The sequence below is a fragment of the Arachis ipaensis genome, chromosome B1 (genome assembly GCF_059453495.1).
Source record: "Arachis ipaensis isolate K30076 ecotype BB chromosome B1, ASM5945349v1, whole genome shotgun sequence".
Lineage (NCBI taxonomy): Eukaryota > Viridiplantae > Streptophyta > Magnoliopsida > Fabales > Fabaceae > Arachis > Arachis ipaensis.
In genome coordinates, this window is record NC_142436.1 from 150,913,343 (window position 1) to 150,932,852 (window position 19,510).

A 19,510-nucleotide genomic window follows, 5' to 3' on the forward strand; every position below is an offset into this window, starting at 1 on the left:
TAATTGATTTTGAAAATTCACTGATTTTTTTTAAAATTAGTACACGAAAAATTGTTACGAGTTTTATGGTTTAGTTTGCAAAAAATTAATGTATTGCAAGTGGTTACAAATTTTACGGTGATAAGTATTTAAAATAAAAGTGGTTCCTTAAAAAGAGGAAATATAATTAATTAAAATAATAAAATATTAGATTTAAAAGCTGAATAAAGGCTGAATTTTGTTGTACAAGTAGCATTTTCCATTTTTTTTATATGCATATCATTTATTCCGAATTCGATGAGTTTTATGGATTGATCCGTATATTTTTGTTTTTTTGTTTTTGTTTTTGTTTTTGTTTTTTTTTTTTGAAAATTTGTTTGACAGAAAACTTGTTTTAGAAAAACTTTAAACAGGTAACCTGTTTAGCCCACAAACTATACTCTTTAATCTACTGTTATTTTAAATTAATAAGGCCCAACACTATTAACGTCTCTTTTTTATAATTTTAATTTAAAAGACAAAAATCCGTCAAATTGAATTGGATAGTTTTGAGTCACCAAAAAAAAAAAATTGGATAGTTTTGTAAAATCTCGGTTTCAGAAGTCAAATGGACTATCGCAATTAGTAGTTTGGTTCACGAACGGAAATGGATCATGGACCTATCATATAAGAACTTGCAGGGAACAAAAGTTCTGAAAACACAATTAGTCTCATTTAAGTCATTTTTCTATGAAAACTTTTTTAAGCTAATAATCATTGAAAATTAATTACTATTACTAATTGAATATATACACAAGCTGATAAATCAAGACACTGCAACGAGACCATTTCCAAGAATGAAGCTAAGGGTTTTTCAAGTTTGCCCATGGACGTAGTTGAACACTTAAACTGCTTAGGGATTATTTCAATATTTCTTATCATAAGACCCGGTGCGTTTTGTTCATGAATGAACTTGCTTAAACTTCAGTCCATACATCTCAGCCAGTTTAGTTTAACAGCTTAACATTACGTGAATTGAATAATAAAAGCAGAACTCTTGACCATTGTGAAAATCTCAACCCAAAATAAATTGTAACAAACAAATAATCTATCTATCTACATTAAAATATTTGGTTCCTTCAATCCCTTGCTCCAGTTAAGGAGATGTGGGTTTGATATAATAATCATCAAATAAACACGGTCTAATAACAAATCTTTGGCAGAGTTTTAATTTATTACTGTTATATATTTATTTACATTTGAAATCCTGTTAATAATAAGGTTCATATTTGCATGCTGAGAAGCAAACGATTGTCCCATTGAACATTGGTTAATGACAAAGCAGTAGCTGCAATATGGTTTGAACTCAACCCAGCTTCTTGAATTTGATCCTTCTGAGATCCATGCTCAATGTATCTATCAGGCAGAGTCATGGCTCGCCACTGCACCAACACAAACATGTAGGTTAGTACTGAATATATATAAGCTATGGTGTGGTGCTGCACACAATATAATAATTAAGTAAAGGTATACCTTAAGGTTGCCATCAAGGAGTCCATTGAGGCCAAGGAAATGAGAAACATGAGAACCAAACCCTCCAATGGAACCCTCTTCGACTGTTATCAAGATTTCATGCTCTCTTGCAAGTTGCATCATCAATGGTCCATCAAGAGGCTTGCAAAATCGAGCATCAGCCACGGTTGTTGAGATGCCGTGTGCTTCAAGAACCTTTGCTGCCGCCACACAGCTTTGTACCATTGTTCCATATCCAACTAGAGCCACCTTGCTTCCCTCTTTCAACACTCTGCCTTTACCAACCTCCAATGGTGTGCCTTTGTTGTTATTTGGAAGAATGGAACCAACGCCATTCCCTCTCGGGAACCTAAAGCAACTAGGTCTGTCATCTATGGCTGCAGCAGTGGCTACCATGTGCATGAGTTCGGTTTCATCACAAGGAGCCATAACCACCATGTTTGGCAAACAAGCCATGAACGTTGTGTCAAATGCGCCACAATGAGTTGGGCCATCAGCGCCAACTAGGCCAGCTCTATCGAGAGCGAATCTCACCGGAAGCTTCTGAAGGTCCACGTCATGTGCCACCTGATCATACCCTCTTTGTAGGAATGAAGAGTAAATGGCGCAAAATGGTTTGAGCCCTTCCGCGGCGAGACCAGCGGCGAAGGTTACGGCGTGTTGCTCGGCTATCCCGACGTCGAAACATCTCTCCGGGAAACGCTTCTGAAAGAGGTTGAGGCCAGTGCCGCCTCCCATGGCGGCATGGATGGCAACAATGCTGTCATCAGCCTCTGCCTCTGCAATCAAGGAGTCCGCAAAGTAGCGTGTGTAAGCATGTGTGGGTGCCTTGGTCTTCATCTGCTTCCCGGATTTAGGGTCGAACTTGACGACACCGTGCATCTTGTCGGGTGCAGCTTCGGCAGGAGCATAGCCTTTACCTTTCTCGGTGATGACGTGGATGAGGACAGGGCCGAGGGATGGCATTCCCTTCACGTTCTTGAGAATGTGGACAAGGTCTTCCATTTGATGGCCATCTACGGGGCCGATGTAGAACAGGCCAAGCTCCTCAAAGAAGCATGCGCCAGACCCACCTACTAATCCTCTCGCGTACGAATCCAATTTCGCTGCAAATTCATGTGCTTGGCTTCCCATTTGCTTCGTTATGCCCTGTGCAAGTGCAACTTATTGTTTATTCTATCTCTACTCTTTGAGTTCCACTTGTATGTAGTTAAATCATGCCAAATGCCAAATTTAATTATACCTTAGCGGCCTGGCGTAACTGGTGGAAGTTGGAATTGGTGTGAAGCTTAGTGAGAGCTCTACTGAGAGCACCAACAGGGGGAGTTGGGCCATCCAAGGTTGCGGTGGGCAGAGAGACCTGCTCATTGTCATTTAATATAATGATGAGGTTAGTGTCAAGAAAACCAGCATTGTTCATGGCCTCGTAGGCTTGTCCCGCTGTCATGGCCCCATCACCGATCACTGATATCACGTGGTTGTTTTTTCCAATCAGGTCCCTTGCAACTGCCATCCCTGAAACCAAAGTGTGAATCCGCTTTATTAGAAAGCCAATTTTACTGTGGTTATGAGTTGATATCTAAGTTTTGTCTAATTTATTTTTTTTTGTAGTAAATTTTGATTTTTTTAAAAATTATTTTTTGTTATATCTTTTAAATTAAATATTATTTTTAAGTAAATAGGCACCACTTTTAAGCATTATACTATTTACGTTATTAAAAACTGGTAACATTAGAGAATAAAAAAAAAACAGTCAAAACTTACTTTATTTAATATTCGTACAATAATTAATAAATACTAAATAAAATAAATTCTGATTAATTTTAGTTAATTTTTTTTTTTAGGAATGCTAAGGAGCCATTAACTTTTATGATTTGTAGCCATCAAATAGCCATTAATAATAGTTTTAATGGTGTGAGATTAGTGTGAGATTTTATCCAATGGTTTACTTTTCTTTGCTGGTTACATACTGGTCAGAATTTAACAAAGTTGCTGACCCCTAGACTTTTTCTTTTTTTTTTTGTTATCAAATATTTTTTATTAGTAACTTTTTAACTTTTATTTAAAGAGTCTCAATTATCAATTTCCTTTTCTTAAATTTAATTAATTTTACCTAAGGCTGCCGAAATGCTAGTAGAACTGTGACCAACACCAAAGGCATCATGAAGGCTCTCAGCAATCTTGGGGAATCCAGCAAGTCCACCAGTCTGTCGAATGGTGTGCATCTTGGATCTTCTTCCGGTGAGAATCTTATGAGCATAGGCCTGATGACCAACATCCCAAACGATCTTGTCCTGAGGAGTGTTGAAGACATGGTGAAGTGCCACTGTTAGATCTGTCACACCAAGGCTTGAACTTAAATGTCCTCCGGTCTTTGACACCGTGTAAACAATCTCTTCACGAAGCTCATCAGCAAGCGCCTCAAGTTCTTCAATCGACAGATTCTTCATGTGGATTGGGTAGTTTACTGTGTCCAACACTGGGGTCTCTGGCTTCTCTCCTGAGAAATTCAGACCACTACATTTCTCATGCCGTTTCTTCACCATAGTACTTCTCTCTACCTCACCGCTGCCATTATTTTTTCCTACACCAGCTGCTATCACTCCCTTTCCCTGCAAAATTCAAATCAAATTAATATTAAATAATGTTTGTGGAATGTGTTGACACCGGAAGAATATGATGAGCCGCATACATACCCTTCTGGCGGTGGTTGTTAAGTTCGTGGTAGTTGATGGTTGACGAGAATAATGAAGCAAGGGAATGAGGAAACTAGTTCCAACAACACACGAAGACGCCATAGGTGTTGATCCGAGAGCAATTTGGGAATGAAATCTAGCTAGCTAGTGTTGTATGTGTTGGTTGTGACTGAGAATATATAACTAACTAGCTAGCTAGCTAGGCAAATTAATTAGTTATGTTTCTTTCGCTGGTAAGTGTGAAGATGCTGAGCTGAATTGCCTCTTTATATAGCTGTTTTTGGACATTTTCCACGTGCTAAACGCATTGATCACATTATTAATTATTTATTACTGGTGAATTGCAGCAGGTTAATACTAATTTTAGTAGGGTAATGTCATGAACCTTGACCCACGTGTCTTTTGACCTTTCACACGCTCTCCACCACCGAGATTATTTTTTAAAAAAGAAAAGAAAAGAAAATAATTGAAAAAGACCGGAGTTTTGTTGAGTGAGAAAATAGTTGAATCAATTAAAAGCGTGTATCACGTTCATTTGAAATTTTTGGATAAACCATATTTTAATACACTCACGTGAACGACAAATAACTAGCTAGTGGATTATGGATTCTATTGCTAATGCTCAAACCAACATTTTCCTACGTCCACTGCAGTAGTAGTAGTACATATATACTCAAGTTGAATAATAGCTAGTAAAGGTTACTTTTTCTAACAATAATTCTTGATGATTAATATGATTTTAATTTCATATCTATACACATTATATTATTGAGTTAACAGTCAAAATTGTCCTTGAAAAATACTTCAATCTTTTTTTTTATCTTTGAAAGACAAAAGTAATCGAAATCGTCTCCAAAATATACACGACTTGATCACGTTAGTCCTTCTGTCAGTTGGATGATGACGTAGTGGATTAATGCCACGTGTCACAAGATGATTGGTTGACGTGTCAGATCACGTGTCAGATCAGTGACACGTGGTAAAAAAGTTATTTATAATCAAAATAGTCTTTGAAAGTTCAGACGTAAATCATTTTCATCCCTAAAATTTTAAAAATTAATCAAATTAGTTCTTATATAATTTTTTTAATTTTTTCTTGATAATATTAAATTTGAAATATTTTTTGATACTACTAATTTTAATAGAAATGTAATTAACAAACAAAAAATTAATAATTGTATCTTTTCTTCTTCTTAAAAATTATCTCTCCTTTAATTCTTCTCAAAATCTCTCTTATTCTTTTCTATTCTAAAACCTTTTTTTTACATTATTACATTTTGCTGGAATATATATATATATATATATATATATATATATATATATATACTCAAAATTAAAATATATGTATTTGTTAACCTAAACAAAGTTATATGCTCAAAATCAAAATTTATGTATGTTAACCTAAACAAAGTTATACCACTATTTTTTTCTACTACATCTTTTTTTTTTTCTATTACGGTATTACTTACATATAGGATGTAATGGTAGTGATATTAAAAGTCAAAATTCAAAAAGATCCACAAATTTTGCTTCAATTTCAAATTTTACAAAATATTAAAAATTTGTTGCTTAATTATTATTATTATTATTATTATTATTATTATTATTATTATTATTATTATTATTATTATTATTATATATGCTAAACGAATTGCTTCTTAAGCGTACTACATGCAAAGATCATAACTTTTTTTTTGTGTGTTTCATATATTTGAGATAGATTATATAATTTTTCTTTTAATATCACTACCATTACATCATATATGTAAGTAATACCGTAATGAAAAAAAAAGATGTAGTAGAAAAGAAATAGTGGTATAACTTTGTTTAGGTTAACATAGATAAACTTGGGTTGGTCGAGTGGTCAGCTCACTCGTCCACTTATGCAAATGTCGGGAGTTCGAATCCCGCCTTGTGCATGCAGCAATCTATTGGCCAGCGGCAGACCCTTAAATGGAGCTCAAATTCACGACGAATTAGTCCTTGGCATGTCAGGTTGGGGGATACCGTGGGAAACCAAAAAAACTGAAACATACATATAATAATGTAAAAAAAAGATTTTAGAATAGAGAAGAATAAGAGAGATTTTGAAAAGAATTAAAGGAGAGATATAATTTTATTGAAACAATTTTTAAGAAGAAAAGATACAATTACTAATTTTTTGTTTGTCAATTATATTTCTATTAAAATTAGTAGTATAAAAAAATATTTCAAATTTAATATTATAAAAAAAATTATATAAAGACTAATTTGATTAATTTTTAAAATTTTAGGGATGAAAATGACTTACGTCCAAACTTTCAAGGACTATTTTGATTATAAATAACTTTTTTACATGTCAAGTGACACGTGACGTGGCGTGCCACGTGTCACTGATCTGACACGTCAACCAATCATCTTGTGACACGTGGCATTAACCCACCACGTCATCATCCAACTGACAGAAGGACTAACGGGATCAAGTCGTGTATCTTTCGGGGACGATTTCGATTAATTTTGTCTTTCGAAGACCAAAATGGAGATCAGAGTATCTTTTAGAGACGATTTTGACTATTAACTCTTATATTATTCCACATCAATTCTAATGTATAAAAACATTATTATTCGATGTTAATAATGAAGTTGACTATTGATTGATATGACATTTGATGACTTTAAGCTGCATTTATTTGTTGAAACAAATATATAGATACAATGGTATATATTTATCGTTTATTTATTAAGACAAATTTTGTATGAAGACGATGTATATAAATATACACAAAATATATGTATTTTGTATTTCTTTTTAAAGTTTAAACACTTAGACACAATGAATATGACACAAATTTTGATTTTTTACTCTTACTTTCCATTTTTCCTCCTCTCTTCTCCCTCTTTTCTTTACTACCAATGTTCTTTTCTTTTACTTTTTTTTCACCTTGTCGTCGCTATCACCGCACCCTCTTCTCTTTGTCCTCTCTATCTCACTCTCCATATCCTCTTCTCTCTTAGTCTAGATCTGCGCTTTCACACCTGCAATTCGAATTAATCAATACTTATATTAAAACACAAATTGTAACATAGAAAGAGAGATATCAGTAAAATTGAAGAATTGGATATGCAGTGAGATCGTGCAAACGATGGATCCTAATTGGAATCGGAGATCATTGGCAAAGATGATTGATTTTGCAGTTATCGGTGGTGGAGGAGGGACGGGACCAGCGTCCTAGGCGAGGACGATGGTGGGACTGAAGCTTATCACAGAGTCGTCAGCAAGCTACTAAGGTCCTAGGCATTGCATTGAACGTTGCGCAACATTTCCAACTCTGCACTGAGGTCCCAAGCGTTGCATTGAACGTTGCGCAACGTTTCCAACTCTACGCTGCTTCCACTTCGTCCCTCCACCTTTGTTGGCATGCTCCTCTTCCTTTTTACCTTTCTTTTTTCTTTCCTTGTTCATGTCTGGGTCAATTATTTTTAATTTTTAAAATAAGAATTGTTGAGTTAATTATTGATATAAATTTTTTGTTGAGTTTCTGTTGAAAATTTAGGTTAACGTTAAAATTTTAGTGGCGGTGATGATGGAAAGTAATAATGGTTGTAATAACGATGAAGTATATTGAAAAGAATAAAATTGATATTTGTTTTATATATGCTTATCTTGTATATTATTATCAAACGCATTAAAAAATTTGTGTATTGATTTTATGTTAGTGTCTTTCTATATATTATATATGTATTTATGTATGTCAAAGACACTAACCAAACACAACCTTATTTATTTATTAGGAAAAGTATAGGTAAACAATAAAAATATTAAACAATGTAAATAATAAATATATCGAATGTTTATTTTACTAATATACGGATGGTTATTTTAATATTAAAATTTAGAAAATTAATTTGGAGGTGTAGTGGTTTTTATTTGATTGGTAGTTGTTCATATTGTTCAACAAAATCATTGTCCCCCTAGCATTCCCCTATTTATTATTCCTTTTACCAAACTTGCATTTGTATGTATGTGTACATTGGGCCTAAATGTCAATTGTTGCAATAAATATTTCAAGTGTGTTAGTTGAGAGAGCAAGTCTTACATTTCAGATACATACATTTATCATCTAACAATAAATAATGCACTCTTAAGCAAAACGCAACAAGTAATGTATGCCTAAGGGATCTTGAATACAAATTAAGATGAGGGGAGGATGCATGCTCAAACCTAACTACATGTTACATACAGGGGTGAGTGGAGGCCTCGTGCCTCCAATTTTTTTTAAAAAAATTAATAGTAATAAGTTATTATATATGATTTAATTTTAAAAAAAAATTATTTAATATTTAATTTAGTCTAAATAAAAGTTCAGTCTAATTTAAATATTAATAATTTTTAATATCTAAAAAATAAGTAACAATATTAAAAAAATTTGAAAAAATATTATTACTAATATTTTTTAATTAAATAAAATTTTCAAATATCATAAAGTGATTTTTTTTCTTCTTGTAACCATCTTTTTTTATTCATTTGATATTAATTTTCTCTATTTCAACTGCTACAACTAAGAGATCTTTTTCAACTATGAATATTGTGAAAAATAACTCAGAAATAAAATAAAAGATTACTTTTTTATTAATTGTCTTTTAATTATATTGAAAAGAAATTTGTTGAAAAATTTGACACAAATTCTATTATTGATGAATTTTATGATACAAAGAATCGACCACTTCGTTAGTAAAAAGTACACACATATTTTTTGTACTTTAAAATATATTTTTTATCGGTATATTTTTGTAATATATTTTATATTATATAATTTTTTATATATATTTTAATATTATATGTGTTATTAGCTCATGATAATATTTCTGGATCCGTCCCTGTTAGTGTATATCTAGCATTCCAACCAGGAATAAATTTGATATATACATATCCATACAGCTGAACAATGGGCATTCTTCCTATTAAATTACTGTTTTTCTATTTATTTATTTATATCTAGATGTGAATAAAAAATACAAATGAATATACAATTGCATCTTTACAAGTAATATTAGGAATAAAAACATAAAATATACTTAATAAGAAACCCCAACAAACAAGTAGATACAAATTCAAATAACTCATGCTTTCACAATTTAGAATGTGTTAAATGCCTTCCAAACCTTTTTTAGTCTTATCCTAACTTAAACAAGTCAAACAAAATTACACGAAGAAACGACATATGTTGAATACCCCGGTATAGAACTTCGTGAAAATTCAGTATATAAATTTAGATGGAAAATATTATTAGGTGAAACATTTTTGTTTTACATTTAAATTAACATTAACTAATAACGCCCTAGCATTTCTATTTACATAATAGATTATATGATTACAAAAATTATTTGTATCTTTTATTGATAATAAAATTGTAAAAAATTTTACGACGAAGCCAAATACTTAACCACATTTAAGGTTGTTATTTGCTATTTGGTTTGAATATTCCATTCGTTCCTCTGCGTCCATGCATGTCACTATTACATTTGTTTTAAGGGGTTGAGCTGTACTATGTGAGCATTAAACTACGAAGTCATTTCCGTTTCATAAGAACCGTGTTTAGATTAAATAATTGTATGATCGTGATCAATATAATCCACTGAAAATTAAACATACGTATAACCTCTTTTTTTCAATCTCGTTACGTTATTAACAGTATTTCTGCCAACTTCTATCAACTCTTATTTATAACTGTATTTAATGGAAGTGTCTAATAAAAATATTTTTTTATAATTGTATTTAATAGAAGTGTCTTTAAAAATCTATTTTCTAGATGTATCTCTTTATATATGTGTTTAAAATATAATAATTAATTATTATTAATAATAAATTAACAAATAATATATTAGTACCCTATATTTTTTCTTTTTTTAGATCAATAGTGAACAACTTGACTTTTTAAAAAAATACATAGTACTAATTTCAAGTGATTAAATTTAATCTTTTTAAATATTGCCATCAAAAATCAAAATCAATCACAAAAAAATAGATTAAATGATAAATATAAACTAATAAACAAGTAAACAATACATACAGAATCAAAATATACTTATAACCTTTTCTCTATAGGTAGGTCAAGATTTCCTTTTTATATTCATCTGTAGTCATCTTTGATATAAGGCTATTTATAATTGAAGTTCCGTGCCAAATCTATCTCTTCCTTTATCATTAGATAATGCATGTGAGTCACGAGTTTTAAACGGTTAATTATGCATGTAAAATATTGAGAGCGACTAGGAATGCCTAAAACAAGTAAATAAAGACCCCATAATAATAATAATAATAATAATAATAATAATAATAATAATAATAATAACAATAATATTTTAACTCTAACACTTTTAGTAAAACAATAGATAATTAATTAGTACTAGTTCAATTGTAAAACAAATAAAAAGATAAATGTTGACTTAGTATTTCTATTCTAGTTATAAAGTAGTAGAGCAATCGCTATATTTCATTTTCAATAAGCATATATCATTTAAGAGACCCACATGGACTATAGGTGATACTATAACTTGGCAAGACTATAGGATGTGTTTATAATTTTTTTTTTTTTTTTGTTTATGAATTTAATATTATTTCTGTTATTAGTAAGATCACAATGATTATGATATATAGCAATTAAATAGGTATTGATCCGGCAGCTATAAACCCGCTCAGTTATATCTATAAATTGAAATTTAAATATAATAATAAATAGGAAAAGTATAGAGTATCAATATATTATTTGTTAACTTATTACCAACAATAAATAATTATTATATTTTAAACATATGTATAAGGAGACACATTCAAGAGATATATTCACAAAAACACTTTTATTAAACACAGTCATAAAAAAATATTTTTATTATTGGACACATCCACAAAAACACTTCCATTAAACACAGTCTATAAACAAAAGTTGGCAGAAATTGGTAGAGTCCTTATTGATAACATAGCGGAATTGTAATAAATATGATATATTTTTAATTAGAGAGAATCTTGTCTTCAACTTCTCTGAAAAAGTAACATTTTATAAATACCAAATTCCAACTATATAAAAAATACGTTATTCATTGTTAATAACTTTATACCCATTTTCTACTCTTATTAGCTTAAGTGTCAGAATGACTTTGCAGATACCTACCGCTACCGTTTCTCTTGAAACCAGCGTATACCTATTCCACTTCACGCGAAGAAAAACTCAATCCCTGAACAAGACTTGTTATACCTCAAACCCGGCTTATTACGCAGGAACATTTGGCGCCCACCATGAGGCCGAGTTTATTTAATCCCACATTTTTCTTTTTTGGCTAGTTATTCCTCTTTTTTGTAGGATCTTAGTCATGGCTGACGAGCAAACTTTGTCTCCTCTCCCATCAACTCAGGCCGAGGTATAAACTGTGATCGTTGCACTATAAATTGAGGATTTAAACTTGATTTTCTTCGCTAACCAAGGTCGGCATCACAAATTCACAATGAACAACACCCTACATCTCACTACAAATAATTTCAAATCTCCTGCATAAAGGCAAAATTACTTATTCTTATTGACACTATGAAATACATTTTTTTTTTTATTTTTCTCAATTGTTTTTATGTATTACAAAATTTTCTAACTGTTTTTATGTTGTTATTGCTAGTAAGTACTATTTTGTTTTTCAATTGCATTTCCATAGCTCAATGCTCGTACTATCTTATTTGTGTTTTTTTTTCATTCGCTTCAATTATTTGTTTCTCAGAGTGATGAAGTTTAGCTTCAACTTTAGCCAATGAACTCAAAATATGCATTTACAACGTCACATTAACTTCTTTTTCAAATTGAAATTGCTATATTACTATATCATGAAATGCTAAGGTTAACATAAAAAGAATTTGAAATCAACTCAGAAGCATGGTGATCGGTAAAGAACTACTCGATACTTGAAATGAAACATCTCTAAAGTTACACTGTGTCTAAATTATAAGTCAGGACTCGATGATGAACTCTTTCTCCAATCATAAAGGTTTTTCATTAATGATATATTTTAAATCTTTATTTTAGTCTGTCATTTATAACTATTTCATTTGTTAATATCTCAACTCAATTTCTATGTCATTATAACTATTTTATTTGTTAATATCTCAACTCAATTTCTAAGTCATCCAATTCACGATCAATCAGTCGTTCTAAACAATTATTTAAATCACTCAGATGATTCAGTTTATCAAATGTCAATCCGAACTATATTTCATCTTTTAAAGGTAGCAGATACTAAGCTATTCGCCACAATCTATTCCCCTTTAATTGAGTTTAAAGGTCGAATAATAAAACCCAAATAAAACTCACAACAGTCATACCCTAGTTAATTATTCAAATCCAGACCGACATATAGATCGGTTACCATGCAAACCGGAAAAAGTTTAAACCGAGTTAGCTACTACCACTAATGACTATTGACAATACCAAAAGTCCAAACCTCAGATCCTATCAACAAAAATATTCTAAATCTTTTAAATAACAATCTAAATGCACTTATCAAAATATCAATCCCACAATTATAATTTCCTACCAACATATCACAGTAAAATAAAATATAAATATCAAAGCACAAAGACTATATATAAACTCCCATTCAAAAATAAAAAAATCAAATCTATTCAAATTCTTCAAACAGTAGCAACTATTTCCAAAACAACATATATCATCAATTAGCCTTTCTCTTATAATATCTATAACTATTCACAGATATTTGCATAAGTTAATCATCATTCACTTATATTTTTCTTATCAATATTTCTATTCATAATAGTGCATAATCTCTACCGACTTATAGGTCAAAACAGCAATACTCTTTTTTGCAATATATATATATATATATATATATATATATATATATATATATATATATATATATATATATATATTTGGAAACAAAGAAAGCTCAATATATGAGAGTGGAGCATAAAACAGACATAAACAGACGCAAATCTAAACACAAAGGTTAATAATTCTATGTCATTTCCGACATTGCCATCAACAACCAGTAGGATCAATACCAGTCCACTCCTTATAGCTCAAAAACATCCTGTTTTGTATGACATCAACATTTACCTCTTTATTGTTGAAAATCCTGTTATTGCGTTTCAACCAGATGTTCTAAATAACTGCAAAGAACTCAGTCAGCCACCTCTTCTGCTCCTTTTTTTTACTCGGCGTTCCATTCCAACTCTCAAACAAGCCTTTAATGCTTCATGGGACAGCCCAATCTCTATGAAAACATCTCAACCAGACGCACCACACCTGCCACGTAAATTCACAGAATACAAACAAATGATGAACACATTCGATCTCCTTTTTACACAAGACACAAATACTATCATGATGGTGAATTATGCCTAACCTACTCAACCTTTTTTTAGTATTCACTCTACCCACTAAAACAAACCAACCAAACAGCTCAATTCTAGGCGGAATCAACCCTTTCCATATCGCACTTGTGAAGCTATAACTCGTAATCTCCTCCGAAAGAGTCTCCGATTGCAACACCTGAAAAAAAGAGTTAGTAGAAAAAATACCTTTATTATCAAATTTCCAAACAAGATTAACTTCTCTGTCAGCTGATAGTTTCACTGGTCTTAACCTCTCATGAAATTGGTGAACTAGTTCCAACTCCCATTGAAACAACTTTCTCTTCCAATGGAAATTCTAAATCCACTCTAACCCATCCCAGAACCCACAATCCCCTGTCACAGATCCTTGTTGGTTTGAAACAGAGAAGAGCTTTGGAAAACTCACTTTCAGAGGACCACCCTGAACCCAGTTATCTTCCCAAAAAAGTGTCATATGTCCATTTCCAACTTCCATTGTCAGGCCACTCATAATTTTTTCTTTTATCTGTTGTGCTTTTATATTCAACTGATATATGTCTTTCCAAGGACCACCCTTTACCGGTAGAGTCTGACTAGAAAGCATAACCTGAGGATTCAAATTGTTACACGAACAGACAATCTTCTTCCATAACGAACAATCTTCCTTGGAAAATCGCCACCACCACTTAAACAGCAGCGCTGTGTTCCTAAGCACTGCATCCCCAACCCCCAACCCCCTAGCCTTTTTAAGAGCCTGAACCACTTCCCATTTCACTAGAGGTATACCGTTGTTACCATCCTCCTTACACCACAGGAATCTCCTCTGTAAGGCAATCAACTTGTCAACGACCGCCTTTGGCATCTTGTACAAGATAAGGTAGTAAACCGGCAGGCTATTCAACACCGATTTAATAAGAACTATCTTGTCTGCTTTGTTTAGAACCATCGCTTTCCATAAGCTGAGCTTCTCTTCCACCTTATCTATGACCGGTTTCCAAGTCTTCACCAAACGCGGGTTCGCTCCTAGAGAAATCCCAAGATACCTCACAGGTAAACCAACTTGCTTGCACTCTAGGAGGCCACACACATGCTCCACCCACTCCTGCTCACAATTAATTGAGATCAGATTCGACTTATCAAAGTTGATGCTCAGACCCGACATCAGCTCAAAACAGCGCAACAACCTCTTATAATTCACAATTGTCTCTGTCTCCGAAGGGCAAAACAAGATAGTGTCATCCGCAAATTGAAGATGTGACAGTTCAATATGATCTCTCTCAACCATTAACGGAGTAATACGCCCATTCCTTACAGCTTCTCCCAACATCCTATGCAACACATCCACCACAAGAACAAACAGAAGAGGAGACAGTGAATCTCCTTGTCTTAGGCCCCTCTCCATCTTAAACGGCTTGGATGGTGATCCATTCACTAGGACTGACATAGTGGCCGTACTTACACGCTCCTTCACCCAACTCCTCAATCTTTGCCCGAATCCCATCTTCTGTAACACAATATCCACAAAAGCTCCATCTAACTCTATCATATGCTTTCTGAAAATCTAGCTTTATAATTGCCGCCTTCTTTCTATGCGTCTTGAGCCATTGCACTGTCTCACAGGCAATAAGGGCGCCATCATGAATCTTTCTACCCTTCACAAAAGCAGTCTGCATCTCTCCTACCAACTCAGGCATAATTGTTCTCAACCTCCTCACCAAAACCTTAGAAATCACCTTATAGACACACCCCACCATACTAATCGGCCTGAAGTCCTTGATCTCATTAGCACCCACAAATTTCGGAGCTAGCGTCACCCACGTGGCATTCACATCAGTTGGTAGTTTCGCACTTTGGAAGAACCCCAACACTGCTGCAGTGAACTCCTGACCAATCTCTTCCCAACATTGTTTGATGAAGTTCATATTGTACCCGTCACTGCCTAGGGCTTTGGAAGATTCACATTCCGAAACTGCATCCCTAATTTCCTCCACCGACGACATAACTTCCAAGGCCTCAGCCTCAGCTCCATCAATCTGCCTTACCAAACCCTCCTGAAACCCAATCCTCGGAGCATATTCTTGCCTATACAAGTCCTTATAAAACCCTCTAATTGCAACGTTTATCCTAGCCTGATTTCGTACAATCCGCCCCTGAATCCTTAGAGCGTCGATCCTATTATTCCTGCTTCTTGCCGAGGCAATGTTATGGAAGTATCGAGTATTCCTATCCATGTTTCTAGCATGCTGCGACCAAGACATCTGCTTCCAGTGAACCTCTTTCCGAACATATCACTTCTCACAAAAGCTCACCAACGCCTTCCTTCTAGCTTCCATCGTTCCATCATAAGTGCCATCACTCACCTGGCTATCCACCCTCTTAATCTCCTCCTCCAGCAACAATAATCTCCTATCCATGTCTCCAAAGTTGTCCTTGTGCCATTTTCGCAAAGGTACCGTCAAGGCCTTCAGCTTGCAAGTAAACTGAGCATCCTCAAGTTTCTCCATTCATTTTTAACCATCCTCAGGAAACCCTGATGCGTAAACCAGGAATCCAGACTTCTGAACAGTCGGGGGGCCCCTGCTAACTCTTGAAACTTCCACAATTAACGGGCAGTGATCTGACAACCCTCTTGGTCCACCTTTAATCCGGATGTCAGGAAATTTCTCAAACCCCTCAATATTGACCAGGACCCTATCAATTCTATTGCAAGAATGACCCCTGAACCACGTGAATTTTCTGTCATGAAGAGGTAAGTCCACCAACTGCATATCATGTACCCAATCCCTAAACTCTTCCGCTGACGCCAGTAGATTACTCGACCCTTTGCGTTCTTCAATCTGCAATATCTCATTAAAGTCCCTAAACAAGCAGAAAGAGACCTGACACAAACCCACAATATAGCTCAGCTCCTTCCATACCACCCGCTTTTCCTCCCTCCCAAACGCCCTATACACCAAACAAAACGCACAATTAAAATTACTTTTCGTCAACACGCCTTCAACACACAGCCATCGCTCTCTTTTATAACAATTGCTAGATTTAAATATCGCATCATCCCACATTAAAAGCAATCCCCCCGAAGCCCCTCTATACTCCACATACTCCCACCCCACAGTACTGTATCCCCAAATTCGAGCAACATCAAACTTAGAGATCACCTCCTTTTTTGTTTCAATCAAGCCTAACATGTTAAGTTTATAATTTCTCTTTAAAGATTTCACCATGCTCAATTTACCATCCCCCTCAACCCCCGAATATTCCAACAGCTCAAAATCATTTAAACAAATTTTTACTCACCTTACTGTGATTTTTAGGCCGACTCATTCGCACTTTTTCTTTATGTTTCGCCATCTTCTTCTTCACCGCTAATATATATATATATATATATATATATGCACCAATCAATCAATTGTTTAATACAATAAAAAGTCACACAACGATAATCATACAATCGACACATGATTTATATACTTCAAACATTCAAAATGGTTCCCGAAAAACAAAGACCATTCTACAATTAATCGAATTATACTCAAGCTACTAACACACCAAATCACAACAAACTCATCATATCAATATACCAAAACGCATTCAACCCTATAATTTCAGGAATAACTCTTACCAATTACCTTATCCAGATGCAACAAGTACCTATAATTTATCTACACAACTTCACATCTAAAACTTCTCAGGTTTGCTTAACAAAAGATCAATACCTTACTTAACTTCACAAGACTACATACCATCATATCCAAAACAATTAAACATAAGTAACATAAAAAATACAAACCATTGTATTCAAACACTACTTGTGCCTATTTCTTAAACAAATCACCATCACGGTATATCTATATATTTTTTCATCATTGACCAGGTTACCATTCATCACTACCTTACAGAGATCCAAAGCAGCAAAATCAACTTCAGGTGCAATGTATTTAGCTTGTTGACTTGTTCAGCCGCTCTGTCAAAACTAGCGACAAACATCTCCAAACCCAGCTCAATCACCTGGTATCTAAACTTGTTCTATCCTTCTCAAACTTTTTCTTTTTTTCCTCTAATCCAACAACTTTCCCCTTCAAATCCTTTATCTCTTCATCCTTCATAGCAATTTCTTCTACAGAACTTATTTTATTTTTCTGTATTCTTTAACTTCAGTCACTCCATATTTCCCTTTTCAATAGCCTTCTTGATATGCTTTAGTTCCGAAGTACGACCAATACACATAAATCGAGCTCCCATAATCTGCACATCAAACAAAAGCCGAATTATACTTATATATTCACATTTCACAATAGCTATAATAAACTAACATAGATGTACATATAAACATACTCAAACCCCTCTCCTTTATGACACACTCTACCTGACATATTACAAGGTAAAACCTTGACTCTTAGTTTCTCCCCCTCCCTAACCCAACTCGTCGACCTCAACTGATCTAATACTTTGTTCATCATCAAATAATGACACCCACGATTTAGCACTTTCACCTAAGGGTGTGCAAAAAAACTGGTTTCACTGAACTGAATTGAAACTGAACTGAAACCATAGTTTTTATGAAAACCAGTTTATTAAAAACCAGTTTTTATGGTTCAGTTTAGTTTTAAACCAAATTAAAACTGGTTTTATTTATACTCTAAAATTAGTTTTTACATACTCTCTCTCTCTCTCTCTCTCTCTCCCCTTCCTCTCTCTCCTCTTTCTCCCCTCCTCTTTCTCTCTCTTCTCTCTCTTTTTTCCCTTTCTTCCTTTTCTCTCTCTCTCTCTCTCTCTCTCTCTCCCTCCTCTTTGTCTCCCTCCTTCTCTCTCCCCCTCCCCTCCTCTCTCTCTCTTTCTCTCCCCCTTCTCTCTCTCCTTTCCCCCTCTCTCTCTCCCTCTCCCTTTTCATCTCTCTTCCTTTCTTTCTCGCTCTCTCCTCCTCTTTCTCCCTCTCCTCTCTCTTCCCCTTTCCTTCTCTCCCTCCTCTCTCTCCCCCTCCCATCTCTCTTCGTCTCTCTCTCTCTCTCTCTCTTCTCCCTTCTCTCTTCCTCTCTTTCTCCCTCCTTTTCCTCGCTCTCCCCTTTTCTTTCTCTCCCTCTCTCTCTCTCTCCCCCCTCTTTCTTCCTCTCTCTCTCTCTCCTTCTCCTCTTTCTTCCCCCCCTCTCACTCCCTCTCTCCATTTCCTCTCGCTCTCTCTCCCTCTCTTTTCTTTTTCTCCCCTCTCCCTTGCTCCCCCTCCCTTCCCCCTTCTCTCTCTCTCTCTCCTCCTCTTTCTCCCTCTTTTCCCTCTCTCTCTCTCCTTTCCCTCTCTCTTTCCCTTTCCTTCTCTCTCACTCCTTTCTCTCCTCTCTCTCCCCTTCCATCTCTCTTCGTCTCTCTCTCTTCCCCCTCTCTCTCTCCTTTCCCTCATCTCCCTCCCTCTCTCTCTCTCCTTCCTTCCTCTCTCGCTCATCCCTTCTCTCTTCCTCTCTCTCTCTCTCTCCCTCCTTTTTCTCATTCTCCCCTTTTCTTTCTCTCTCTCTCCTTTCCCTCTTTTCACTCTCCCCCTCTTTCTTCCTCTCTCTCTCTCTCTCTCTCCCTCCTTTTTCTCACTCTCCCCTTTTCTTTCTCTCTCTCTCCTCTCCCTCCTTTCACTCTCCCCCTCTTTCTTCCTCTTTCTCTCCTCCTCTTTCTTCCCCTCCTCTCTCTTTATTTCCTCTCAATCACTCTCCCTCTCTTTTCTTTTTCTCCCCTCTCCCTCGCTCCCCCTCCTTTCCTCTCTCTCTCTCTCTCTCTCTCCCCTCTCTCCCCTTTTGTTTCTCTCGCTCCTCTCCCTCTCTCTCTCTCCCTCCATTCTCTCTTCCTCTCTCTCTCTCTCTCTTTTTCCTTTTTACTCATTCTCCCTCCTATTTCTCTCTCCCCCATTCCTTCTTTCTCTCTTCTCTTCTCTCTCTTTTTCTCCCTCCTCTCTCTCTTTGTCCTATTTTTTCCCTTCCTTTTTCTCTTTTCT

General features: G+C 34.7%; 1 protein-coding gene across 1 annotated transcript; it reads right to left on the minus strand.

The window, feature by feature from the left end:
* Window positions 1-1,092: 1,092 nt before the first annotated feature.
* On the minus strand, window positions 1,093-4,540 carry LOC107642024 (putative 1-deoxy-D-xylulose-5-phosphate synthase 2, chloroplastic). The gene is made up of 5 exons (XM_016345361.3): window positions 4,188-4,540; window positions 3,605-4,103; window positions 2,735-3,006; window positions 1,492-2,640; window positions 1,093-1,400 (listed from the first exon to the last, which is right to left on the minus strand). The coding sequence occupies exons 1-5, from the start codon at window positions 4,287-4,289 to the stop codon at window positions 1,242-1,244; spliced, it is 2,181 nt and encodes a 726-aa protein (XP_016200847.1). The 5' UTR covers window positions 4,290-4,540; the 3' UTR covers window positions 1,093-1,241.
* Window positions 4,541-19,510: the final 14,970 nt, after the last annotated feature.

Bases quoted from the DNA above. Each gene is read 5' to 3' on its own strand.
- LOC107642024 (XM_016345361.3), bottom strand. From the start codon at position 4,289: ATGGCGTCTTCGTGTGTTGTTGGAACTAGTTTCCTCATTCCCTTGCTT. The intron at 4,104-4,187 runs GTATGTATGCGG...TGAATTTTGCAG, and splicing joins TAACAACCACCGCCAGAAGG to GGAAAGGGAGTGATAGCAGC. The intron at 2,641-2,734 runs GTATAATTAAAT...GCACTTGCACAG, and splicing joins AGTTACGCCAGGCCGCTAAG to GGCATAACGAAGCAAATGGG.